Genomic DNA, 13,694 nt, shown 5'->3' on the forward strand with positions numbered 1-13,694 from the left:
AAGCCACATTTGGAAGCTCCCAAGCTACTCGGCGTTCCAATTATTTCAGACTCAACTGGGTTATCCCAAAAGAATGCTGTTGTCAATCTTTTATCAACATGGGAAGTCACCGATAATGTTATTGGGTTGGTTTTTGACACCACCGCCTCGAATACTGGAATTCATCGTGGATGTGCTACGCTATTAACAACTGGGACGTGCAGTTTTATGGCTAGCCTGTCGCCATCACTTTTACGAGTTACATATTAAACACGTCTGGTCTGCCGTAATCGGTGATTCTAATAGTCCCATCGAACCGCTTTTGAAAAGGTAATTCTTAGCATGCCTACTATTAAGCTTTTTATTCTATATATATGGTATTCGTCTGGATAGATTTCAACAAGAATGGGAAAACTTGGATCGCGATACACACAATCTCTGTTTATTTGAATGGCCCGATGACGAAGAGTCGTTTTCTTATCAACAAGGAAGAAAAGTGTTAGATTGGGGTCAGTCTCATCTAGCATCTCAGAGTTTTCCTAGAGAAGATTATAGGGAGTTGATCGAGTTGACCGTGATATTTCTAGGGGGGACTCTTCCTGCGGGAAGAAATTTCCAGTTTCGAAAACCAGGCGCTCATCATAGAGCCCGGTTTATGCACATAGCAATTTACGCATTAAAGATGCAAATGCTGTCTGAACGTTTTCAACTGGATAAAAATGAACTTTCTCAAATTAAAACAATCTCGGATTATATTGTGTTGTTCCATAGTATGGCGTTTTTGCGCTCCCGTCTCGGTAAAAAAACTTTAAAATTATTTCTTTTATCTTTTCCTTTATCTACAATAAATATTTAATCTTACAGCTAGTTGTGCACCTACGGTTGACCTTCAATTCATAGGAGGAATGTGTCAATACCGGGAAGATGGTGAATCACAAAAAATAGTAGCGGATGCTGCGCTATCGTCTTGCAAAAAACACCTTTGGTATTTAACGGAGGAACTTGTCATTTTAGCAATTTTTGATGGAAGGAATTCTCATTTCTGGCGAACAATGATGATAAACAAACTGAAAAAGATTCCACGTCCTACATCATTTGTTTCAGCCAAGCCGAAAATGCCACAGTTTGAGAATACTATTCCTACCTTGATTGACCTCATCGGCCAGCGATCATGGCTCATTTTCCATCTTCTACGTTGCACAAGCAAAGAAATAGAGTGGATGCAATTTGAATCATCACACTGGGAAAAATTTGAAGACTACAGATTTCTTCGAGACATCATCAATGGAATGGAAGTAGTAAATGACAGCGCGGAGCGCGGAGTTAAGCTGATTACCGACTTCAGAAATGTTGTCCATAATGAAGAACAACAACAGTTTTTACTTCAAGTTGTAGAAAACCATCGTCAACAAGTATCTTTAAATGGGAGAAAAGAACAGTTAGGTTGAATTTAATTTGATTTATCACCGATTGTATCAAAACACCGAAAAAAATAAAAAGACATTGAATTTCACTCACGGGTACCCTCACAAGTTAATATTTAATTTTTTTTTTCTATGAAGTCATAAGTAAGGTGGTCATCTATTGTTGTTTTGAAGAACGCAGTGAAATATGAAACCTAAGTATTTATTTTTAATTTTTTAGTACCAAAAATCGTAGTTTTTGGCACTTTTTGGCGGTTTTTCGCCTACGGGGACCCCTAGACTTATTTTTTTTTAAATGAATAGCACTACGACGTTTTTCTTCAAAAAACACACCCCGATAAAAAAAAAAATTCAAAAAATAAAAAAAAGCCCAAATATGGGACACCCTAGGGCCACACCACTTTGGAGCAGTGCTTATGCTGATGGTGTAGCACGACACGCCAATCTGCATAAAATGAAATTGTTAACAAAATTAGTTGTTATCCGATGCTGATCAGACATAAAGAAAAACTCAACAGGCCATACAATCGATCCAAAATGGCGTCAACCTAACAGTCGACGATTGCATGACGATACCGCACAGACACATAAGCCACTTTTGAAAATCGCTCAACAACAATTTTGAGAGCCATTAGAAGTAAATACCACACCACCGTGGACAAAAACAATGAACAAAACTATTTACCTTAATATGCCGTGGAAAAAGGCGAGAAAACTGTTGAGAAAGGAGACAAAAAACTGGAGCCTTCAATAATGTGCTACTGAGTAGTGGCTGAGCTGTACTGCAAATGGCGTCGAAGGTTCATGGGTTAAAGCAGTAACGAAGCCTGTTGCCAGAAGTAAAAAAAAAATTATTTTCAATTTCAATTTGAAAATTGCATAACAACAATTTTTGTTTTAGGAAATTATGTATAAATTAAAATAATCGTTAATTTTATTTTAAATTCAAGTGAAATATAACAAATTTGCAATAATGTGGCATTTTCGGGAAACAAAAGTATCAATCAGCTGGATAATTGCCTCCCCAGGAGGCTCCTACGGCAATCCACAGATGGCTTACCATCATTGGATTGAATATGGAGCGCCTCAGGATTTATTGTGTTGAGTGGGAGAAATAACACTTTCACAGCTAGCACACACCTCAAGTACTGCTCATCTTCAACTACAGGTACGTGCATCCAATAATCGTGATATGTCGTTACTGACATAAATCACCATCTCTTTTTGTTCTTTTTCAGATGAGAGTATATGGAACTTCAAACCAAACTTGATCACGTATTTCACATTGGTGTCCCGAATGGAATTACCTGACGGTTGGATATTGTCATTCAACCAAGCCAAAAACGCCATACTTTGCATTTACACGGACCCATTATCTAACGGGAGGAATTTGTTTGATTCAGACAAATGTTCATCTTTCACGTCCATTTCACGATATTCCATTAATACACAAGTATACCGTACGTTGTCATACAAATACTTACCGTGAGGTCCATCGCTTGCGTTCGTCACATCTCCCAAAAGGAAATAAATAGAAACCACTTCTTATTCCAGAGCCAACCAGCTTCTGTTCAGTGTCAAAATTCTCCTACGCACTAAGAGAATCTCACTGAGCAATTGTGTCACCAACAAACCGTAATTTTAATTATTCACTATACACCAATTATCTATGTATAAATGTTTGTGAAAACCTAACAACATGTTTGTTTAGTTTGCACTGGTTTTATTTAACTTTCCGAATTTAAATATCGACATAATGTGTAAACAAACAATTTAAGAATTCGTACTCTTCTAGGAATTCTATCTCATGCAAGTTGTGGACAAAAAAAAAACGATAATATATATGATAAAAAATTAGAGGAAATAAATTGTATGTTATTATTCAATACCTACCGAATTGTTAAATTTTTAATTTTTTAATATATTAGGTGCACTGGTCTGGTGTTGGTTGTTTTCGAACAAAATTGGGGTCGGGTCATATCGTACGTTTCAGAATCGTCCGTAGACATCTCGTACGCTTTCGAAAATTTCAAAGTTTTACATTTTCGACGCTAGATGGGAAACACCGTATATGTCAAATTTATAGCTGTTGCATGCCCTCCGGCGTAGCAAGTTAATAGCAACTTAGCACTTTGAAATATTTCTTTTGCTGCTACTCTAGCGGATGAATCGGATGATATGTTACCTTGTGTTTAAATAAAAATAACTAGTCTTTTTATCATTTCATTTAATAAAACACTAAAGTTTCATAATGAATTTCATTTTCAACCATATTACAAAAATAAATAACTACAATTGTTTTTAAATATAGATTTATTGTCGGTTAACAACATATTTATTTCAAACAACATGATAACACTAGTCAATTCGGAGCTTCTCAACTGTTGTAATGCTGTTTTGGAGACAACTATTTTCATCAAGAAATTGAAGCAGCTCTTCAAATCTTTGTTGACGAAATAGTCGCAAAATCATTCCCGAATGACTTGTTGCATTTGGGAAGACTAAGCGATTTACAGCAATCAATCTTAAATTTCTGGGGACATTGTAATTATCTAGGTATTCTTGATACGCATCGCTATCCTTTTTAGGAAGTGGATTTTGATGGCATGTTTTAATAGAAGATATTTCGTTTTCTTTATCTATCGTGCATGCGTAATAATCATCCGCGTGACCAATGCAGTTCACACCAACCGGTCTGTTACAAAAAAAGTAATAAGGTGCAACAGTTTACAATATTTGGATAGGAAGATTATTTAGGAAAACTACTATATAAAATAATTAGACGAATTTACTTACCCAAGTTTTGTGTGAAAAAAAAACCATCGATCAAGGCTGAGTCGATCCAAATTAGGTCGCTGGTTGGCGAAAACGATGACTGTGTTGTTGAGGGTCACTTTCCCACACCCTTTGTATTTTCCGCTAACGAGAAAATTGTTTTTTAAATCCTCCAGAATCTCATAAATTGCATTAACTCTTTTGATGCCACTCGAACTGAAAGAGTTCCATGCGCAATTAAACACGTATCCTTTTGCAAAAGGGTTGATAAGGCCACAGAGATCATGAGTGCGGCCTAGCGTTAAAAGTTGGTATCCCATTTTCATCATGAAAAACCGGGCCAGTTCGGTTTTTCGATCAATAACGTGTTGTTTTCGAGCTCTACTGTTGACATTTTTTATGTGGATCTGATATTTAAAAAATGAGTGTTGAACGGAAAAAAATTAATGTTAACCGATCAGTAAAATTGTTAAAAGTTTTTATGACGGATAATGTTTACCGGATCGTCTGTACAAATAATAATCTCAGGAACAGTTTGCTTTGAGGTCTGACCTTTATTAGCGACAAGCTCAACTTCAGGTGGCGGCAGATAGCTATTCTTCTTCGAACGCCTTCCCTAAAAAAAGAGAAACAAATAAAAAGCAAAAAATTTAATGTTGAGATTACTCCACGTACGTCACTTAAACATATAGTAAAACTCGCCTGCTTGTTAGCCAAGCGTTTTGCATTCGATGCGTTACTGGTATTTCTTCGTTGCGTTTTCTTCACAAAAGTCAGCCCGTACTTCGGGTTGACAAACCGCTTCCGCTTGTTAAGAAGGTTGGAAGCAATTGTTGATTCATCAAAGCATTTATTACATAAAAATGCAAAATTCTCCTGCGAACATTTAAGTTTTCGATATTCTTCTCCAGACATTCCTGAAGAAAAACGTTCAATGTATGATTTATACTTACATAATTCACTCTATGAGTGAGAAAGAAAATTTTTCAAACCTGAATCGCATTTTTTATGTTGCCAACACGAACATTGATCACATTGCACCGCGTATTGACGAGGTGTAACCTTCAAGGCACACTTAGTGCAATTATTATCCATTAGATTGTGTAATGGCCAACTTTTAATGGTGTGTAGCAAAGACAGCCAACAAGACAATGACCACCAACATATTGAACACATTAACATTAAGAAGAACATTTGAAGGCCGTGCCATCACCCCTTTTAAAAACGTTTATTTCATTCTTCAGAATCGCAAAAGAAGAGGGCTGTGGAACAGTACAATTTAGAGATGTAGACCCCTATGCGGTCAAAAAAAATATGGTATTACATGATTCATAATATCATTATTTTTTCCAGTGATGTTACCCTAATAAATTCACATTATTTTATCGAATGGCCATTGGATAACGACTGCGAGAAGGACTGTCCAAAACGTTAGCTACAAATTTAGACCGTATTAAAAGCCGGACACATTATAAGCTCGCAAGAGTGATCCAGCTACTGGCGGTAAGAAAAAAATTACATCCGGACACTCTTCGTGACATTCGTCGTTAAGTTGGCTAGTACCTGATTATTTTGAGAAAACAGAGAATAAATGGCACACGCTGGGGATTCAAAACATGAATCAATTGGCGTTTCCTACTCTTAAACATTAAAACAATTTACGTAATTTAGCTTAAAATTACAAACACGCATTTCGCACCACATTACTATGTATTCTACAGATTCAAAACAACAACAACCAATGACAGAAATAAATAACGAAAAAATATCAAAATCTAGCTAACATGTAACAGCCACACACGCACAATTCAACCAGTGACATCTACCGGGTGACATTTACAAACGAACGATGTGTCTCGCTTCGACAGCGCAGCGTACGATTTCACCCTAGTTCCAACAAATTCTCCAATTTTTCAAGTGTCGTCTGCTTCATTCGTTTCCTTATCACTGTTGCAATTGGCTGTTTAAGTTTTCAAACACATTTCCTTATTGGTGCATTCGATGTAGTGCATTACACACCCGCTGGAGGTTCTGACTACTATTTCCGAAATTAGACACAAAGACAGACGATTCCCCCCTTGTCGTGAACGAACCAGGGTTCTATGACTCTGGTTAGGGCTGTGGCCCGGGTCATGAAAACCCGGGTCAGATTCCGCGTCAAGAAAAAAAACCCGATAAAAGGCAACCCCTTAAGGAATTTTTTTTTTCGGGACGGGTTTCGGGACGGTTCAAGGGGTTCTCGGGCTAACCCGAGATGTGGCGTCATCTAGTAGTAAGACAAAGAAGCTTTTAACTCTTACGCTAAGTTACGAGTCAACAAAGCAGAATAGCTTAAAAACGTAGCAATCTACAGTAACGGCCAGGAATCGGGGTATTTCTCTGCGTATTTGGGAACTTGGGTCCTCCCACCAAGTCACCAACCCACAGGCGCCTCGGGACGTTTGTCTCAATATAATGCTGCGACTGGTGGCCAATTTTCAAAACAATTTTCCACTTTCCACAATTTCTTCACAAGTTGTACACAATTCTATGCCAAACAAAATCACATATAGTTTTGGTCTGTTGGAGACTATGCTAAAATGCTATGCTTTCCTACTTCAAGTTCTAGCTCATTGTAAAAAAATGTAAAGATATTGTGGATAGTGGAAAAAATCGTTTTGAAAATTGGCCACCAGTCGCAGAAAACGTCCAAATGTACCTAAATCCTGTCCTGCTGCTGGCAAAAAAGAAGTTTTGCAAATATAAACGTTGTAATGGTTGAGTCTGATGACGAGACTGAAAAGAAGAGAAGAAAAGTGCGTTTGACCCGATAATTACGCGGGACGTGACCCGACCCGGGTTGTTTTGTCTGACCCATGGGTCAAGCGGGACGGGTCATTTTTTAAAATCGTCGACCCGGTTCAAAACCCATTATGGAAAAAACCCCGTTAATTTTAACCCTTTAAGAAAAAACCCGTCCCATTTGGTGCGGGCCACAGCCCTACTATAGGTAGCGCTCAGCCCCGCGCCAATCGGGGAGCTTTTTAGTTGATCTGGTGCGGGGATAATCTGAATCAAGGGAAGTCATATCGGTGCTCGGTGCGGTGATTTTGGTGCTCGGTGCCTTCCCCGATTATCAATAAGAAGTATTCCCCGATAATCAATAAGAAGTATTCCCCGATTACGATCCCCGATTACGATCCCCGATTAGAAAACTTAAGACAACGATTTTGGAAGTGTGGAATAACTTCGAATAAAAATTAGAAGAATACACCATCACAACGTAATTAAACTTGAATTAGTAATAAAAAATATTCATTTAGAATACTTTTTTACTAAAATGTTACTATTCTTCTTATATCAACCTGTCTTAAAAGCCTGTAATAAGTAAAAACGGGAAACCATAAATATTTCAGTTCACTCCGAAAATTAAAATGTGATTATATTCTGTAGACTGAGAACATGTGGTTGACGTAGATGTGCCTGTGGACAAGTTTTTGTTGAATTACTTAATTTTTCCTCGCAGAATTGGAATTGAGAAGAGAACTGACCTGCAAGACTACTTGCTTCATTTGTTGATTGCATTTCAGCACTTTCATCTGCATTGTCGTAAAATTCAATGCTAATTGTGCTTTGTGTACTGACGTTAGACGCATTGGACAAAGCCGACGCCGATCTTTTATGTACACGTGAATTCTCCGGTGGCATTTTCGTAGAAAAATCGCCTTTAGGTTAATCAAATAACAATTACACAACGAAAGGATCAAACTATTAATCCGACGATTCGTAAACAACTCAGAAATGTAAGTCACCATCAAACGAAAACAATACAGTGCCGGTCCAGTTATAGAACCGCCTAGCTATGGAACCGGCTCGGTTATCGAACCGATTTTTCTTTGCCGTGTTTCAACGCCACCGTTGGCCGTATTAGGAACTATATCGATTTTCTATTGCGGGAATGAATGGGTTTTGCCTTTTAAAACATGCAAAGAAATATTACTGTAATTGGTTTTATCTTTTTAGGCAATGTTGTACATCTGTTCAATGACCCAACTAATAATAATAGGCGGTAAAGTTATTCATACCAAATACAATAGAAAAAATTAGTCATTGTGTTACTTTTATCTGCGTCTGATGCGTAATGCCAACAGCATTACCACTGTGCTATGTGCCCTTACATTCTAAGACCGTCAAAGTTTGAGGGATGAAAGAACCGACGATAGGTGGCACTAAGATCGGGTGCTTGGTTATAGAACCATTCAGTTATAGAACCGCGCACAGGCCGGTTCTATAACTGGACCGGCACTGTAACAATCGCAGACTAGTCACGTGGTCCTGATTGACCAATGAGAAACATTGACTAGTCAAACATGGCGTCACCTTTTTTTTCCATTACTTCAGACGCATTTCTTGTCGGTGCTTGCGGTGCAGCACCGATTATAGCATCGTTCAGCACCGAAAAAAAAATCCCCGCACCGAACTTCCCCGATTCATTTAAATCGGGGATGCTAAGCGGTGTCCCCGATAACAACGTGATCGGGGCCGAGCCCTACCTATAGGTGGATTCGAAAACCAAACCTTTTACATGCAAATGCCGTATTCATCCACAGCGCTATTGAATCGGTATTAAAAGTTCCTATGCAAAGAACAATTATTTTGCTACCAAATATCGATATAAATTGTACAATACAAATCTGAACTGATCATCGTCTGCTTTATTTAAGGCTAAAGCGTATGTTGCAAAGTTAGTTTTATGTATATCACTAGTAACTTTGGGCCCGTCCAGGGCCGGGAGATAGGTGGCGCTAGCGTATTTTTAACGCTTTTTTCGCCATTTATTCTGCCAAACTGCAAACGTTAAATTTTTGCCCGTCTACTCTTTAAGCTTTCTGCTTTCCCAATTTTTGCCCGCCGACCCGTTCACTGTCTGTTAATGTTAGTTAGTGAAATGATATAACAATAGAGACAATGATTTAATACTAGTCAGTCTGTATTTGACGTACCTTCTGCTTCTAACTGTAAGATACCTTTTCTGTCTTTGTAAGAGACAAGCGACAAGAGTTCTGTCATACAGTACAATGTGACAAGAAGTAAGTGAGATACGGGGCAGTAGCAGCCGACGACAGATTAACAGTTTAGACACCAGAGGGATAGAGGTATGAGTTAAAGCAAACAGATAGGGTTCAGCAACAGCGTGTGGGTTTGATAAACTTCAACACTTCCCCTCAAACTGAACGCTTACGCTGGAATTTGTACAACATTCAAATCATTTCGGAGTTTCTCGAATCTAGGGATTGCTAACGGTTTCGTGAAAATGTCAGCCAGTTGTTGTTCTGAACAAACATATTCGATGTTGACGGTCCCGCTTTCTTGAACTTCTCTGATGTGAAAGAGCCGGACATCGATGTGTTTGGTCCTTTGGTGAAAGGCTGGATTCTTCACCAAGGCGATGGCGCTTTGGTTATCGCAGTACAAGCGAGTTGGTTGATGGTCCATACCGAGTTCGGCAAGTAGTTGTTTCAGCCATACTGCTTCCTTAGTAGCTTCACTTGCGGCAACAAATTCACCTTCCGTGGTTGAAAGGGCAACACACGGTTGACGTCGGCTGGCCCACGAAACTGGTCCTCCAAGATGAATGAAGACGAAGCCGGATGTGGAGCGTCGAGTTTGCAGATCTCCTGCATAATCTGAATCACAGTAGCCGGTAAGTGCAGTGTTGTTCCCTCCATAGCGTATTCCGAGAAGACGTGTCTTGTGGAGATAGGCTAGGATTCTCTTCACTGCTCGCCAATGTTGTTGTCCTGGTTTTTGCGAGTATTGGGCAACTTGTCCTACGGCGTATGCTATGTCAGGTCTGGTCATTACCATAACATGCATCAGAGAGCCGACCGCTTCTCTATATGGAGTATTCTTCATGTCTGCCATTTCTTCATCGTTTTGTGGCGACATGTCTGGTGAGAGTCGGCAACTAGGATCTGCTGGAGCTGCCAACGGGTTGCAGTTAACCATGTTGAATTTCTCGACGATCTTGGAAATGTAGTCCGGTTGGGAAATGTGTATTGTCCGTAAAGACCGGTCACGAAGAATGTCCACTCCAACAAATCGGTCCGCGGGAAAGGAGCGGATTTCGAAAACAGTTTTCAAATGTTCCAGAATGTCGGTTAGGATATGTTTCTGGTTGCTGAAGATTATTCCGTCGTCGACGTAGATTATTAAAACGGTAAATTCCTCGTCATCTTCTCCTTCACGTCGATGGCGGAAATACACACATGGGTCCTCACGACTTTGAGTTAGGCCAAATTTAAGAATAAAGTCATGAAATTTTTTGTTCCATGCCCGGGAGGCTTGTTTTAATCCATAAATACTCTTCAGAAGGCGACATACTTGGTCTTCTTTGCCTGGAACCACGAATCCTTCCGGCTGCTCCATGTAAATTTCTTCCTGGAGGTCTCCATAGAGGAACGCTGTTTTTATGTCAAGTTGAATCATTTCGAGGTCCTTGGCTGCAGCAATGGCGAGTACTACTCGCAGGGAGTAGTGTTTCACAACTGGTGAGAATGTTTCAATGTAGTCAAGGCCAAAGATTTGGGAATAGCCTTTGACAACAAAATGAGCTTTGAACCTTGGTGCAACGTCTTTATATCCAGGCTTGAACTTGAGAATCCATTTTCCTTGAATTGCTTTTCTTCCGGTTGGTAGTGGACAAAGGGACCATGTGCCATTTTGGATTAAGGACTCATATTCATCGAATATGGCTGGAATCCAGTGTTCTGCATCAGCGCAGGAGATTGCTTCTGTGTAGCTCGATGGTTCAGTAGGTTGAGTGTTGTTTGTTCGAATTTGGGTTGACACGTCGAGGACTGTGGCTTGATTTGCAAGGGATCTTTTATATTCCAAATACCTTTCAGTGTAAGCAGGGAGACGTGAGGATCTCCGAGAGCCCGTTTTCGGAGAAGATGTTGTGTTATCTTCGCTGATGACCTTATCACCATCATTCGTTGTTATTTCTGCGGCTTCTTTCGGTGGTTCAGGAAGGTCTGGAAGGGTAATCTCATTGTGATGATGGATTGTCTCTTGAGGGAGAATCTCTTCAGCTTCATTGTTGTTGGTATCCATAGGGGTAGGATCCATGACATCTTGGAGAGATGTCTTTAAAACATGTAGATCAGCGATGGATTCTCGGGTGTCGTGATCCAGGATGGTTTTTTCGGTCCAGTCATCTGAGGTGAATGATGGTTCGGAAGTTGATGCCTTGAAGTACATAGTAGTTTCGTCAACTTTAACGTCGTGACTTACTACAATTCTTGGCGGTGTGGAAGCAACGTATATGCGTGACGCTTTTTGTGTGTCGCTTAGTCCAACAAAAGCACCTTCTTCACATCGCTGGTCTAGTTTTCTTACGTCGGGGCACCTCACAAATGCTCTGGATCCAAAAATTCTAATGTCGGCAAGGTTGGGTTTCCTTCCGTACCAGGCTTCGTAGGGGGTGACATTATTCGTGCTGGATAGAAGACGATTGCGTATGAAGACGACGTAAGCCACTGCTTCTGCCCAAAGTGATGATGGTAGATTACTAGCGAAGAGTAGACTACGAGCTCCATCCATAAGTGTTTGATTTCCTCTTTCAGATACTCCGTTTTGAGCTGGAGTGTAAGCTGCACTCGTCTCGTGGCGGATCCCTCTTTCGGCAAGATATTTCTTGAATTCGTGTCCTACATACTCCCCTCCGTTGTCTGAACGTAAGGTTCGGACGGTGTTGTTGGTTTCGTTGAGGACAGATGCGACGAATTGTCTAAACAGCGCTGGGACTTCGGATTTATTTTTCATGAAGTACACTACTCTCCATCCGCTGCGGTCGTCGGTAAATGCAACATAGTAACGTGCATTGCCAATGCTAGGAGTTGGCATGGGGCCGCAAACGTCTGAGTGGACGAGTTCACCAATCCGCCTTGCTCTAATTCTTCCAACATTCAGGGTGCGCCGATGAAACTTTCCAAGTTCACATGCGGTGCATAAATTCTTCGGAATTGACCTTTCACCTGTTAGATTGAGTCCAGTTGCTGCGTCCTCGGATATCATTCTCTGGATAGTTCGATGATTGACATGTCCAAGTCTCTGATGCCAGATAGTGAGGGACGCTCGAAGGTTAGCTCCTAGAGCCGTGTCAGTTCGACTTCCATATGTGTAGAGATCAGGTTTAAGGTTAAGAAGATACAGGGTGTTTTCTGCTCGTTCTCCAACTAGTACAGGTAGGTTCTTGCGGTAGAAGATCACCTCGTTATTATTGAATCGGGCTTCAAGTCCAATTTCTGTGGCTGCAGCGATAGAAAAGAGGTTGATACCAAGGCCTGGGACGTATAGGACATCGTTGATGATTCTTGAGTACGTTTTTCCGAATACTTCGACAGTTGCTCTGATGTTGCCTCTGCCCATTACTTCCAGTTGAGTATCGCCAATTCCGGAAATGAACCATGTGCCAGCTGTGACAGGTGTGAAATCTTGTAGTAAATGTTTTTGGTCAGACATATGCTTAGTGGCTCCAGAGTCAGCGAAGAAGTCCAGAGAATTTGTTGAATTGGATTGGGCAGATGACACGAGGCCTTGATCCTGTTTTTCCCTTTTTTCGGTTTCTGCTTTCTTTTTCTTTCTGCATTCATGGGTTTCGTGACCATAAATGAAGCAATATCCGCAGCGAGGACCATCCAATTTCTTGTGTTGATTGATGAAACCTTCTTGTACTTGGTGGAAAGGTTTTCCTCCTCGGCCGCGACCACGACCTCGTCCTCTTGATGAGTTGTAATTCTTAGCTGCGTATGCTGCATCTTTGGCTGCATCCTCTCTTTCATATGACTTGAGGACGTTTTCTTCTGATCTCAATCGTTGAAGGAGATTGTCGATTCTTCGTTCGTTGAGAGGTACACTGGCCCAAACCGACCTGACAACTCTGAATTTTTCTGGAAGGGTGGCTAGAGCCTTCGTCACCAACTGCATCTCGTCTAAAGGTTGACCAAGTTCTATCAGCTTGTCCGAAACGCTTGTTAGCTTTTGAATATGTGTGGTCATGTCGTCATCTAGTGAGAGAGAGGACGTTAAGTATAACCTGGGTATTGTCATCTTGCATTGTGTTAACGTACCAGCATGGTGAGTAAAGTCATAGAAGCTTTGCCACAGTAGATGTAGATTTTCAGCTGCTCTGAGTTGATATTGAGTGTCTAGTCTAGTCCACATGGCAGCCGCAGTCTCACATGAGTAGAGATTTTGCTTCATGGCTTTCGTCAGAGTTGCGAATATATAATTTCTGGCGGTGACATCTCTCAGGTGCCAAGCTTCGATTTCTGCAGCGTTGATTACAACCTGATCATCGTCCATTGCCTGTGATATAATAGGTGTTGATTAGTTTAGGCAATATATTTGTACATAGATCGCTCTTGATTAAAAGAGTTGCTATCGTGATTGTGTACACGCTAATTTCTGTATGCTGGAACAGTGTTGGGTAATCAGATTACATATGACTGTACATGTGTGTAGTTGAACACT

General features: G+C 40.4%; 1 protein-coding gene across 1 annotated transcript; it reads left to right on the top strand.

Moving 5' to 3' along the window:
• Window positions 1-197: 197 nt before the first annotated feature.
• LOC123470022 lies at window positions 198-1,492 on the top strand. Its single transcript, XM_045169502.1, has 3 exons — window positions 198-309; window positions 373-776; window positions 844-1,492. The coding sequence occupies exons 2-3, from the start codon at window positions 635-637 to the stop codon at window positions 1,425-1,427; spliced, it is 726 nt and encodes a 241-aa protein (XP_045025437.1). The 5' UTR covers window positions 198-309; window positions 373-634; the 3' UTR covers window positions 1,428-1,492.
• Window positions 1,493-13,694: the final 12,202 nt, after the last annotated feature.

This window comes from Daphnia magna, linkage group LG1 (assembly GCF_020631705.1).
Source record: "Daphnia magna isolate NIES linkage group LG1, ASM2063170v1.1, whole genome shotgun sequence".
NCBI classification, from domain to species: Eukaryota; Metazoa; Arthropoda; class Branchiopoda; order Diplostraca; family Daphniidae; genus Daphnia; species Daphnia magna.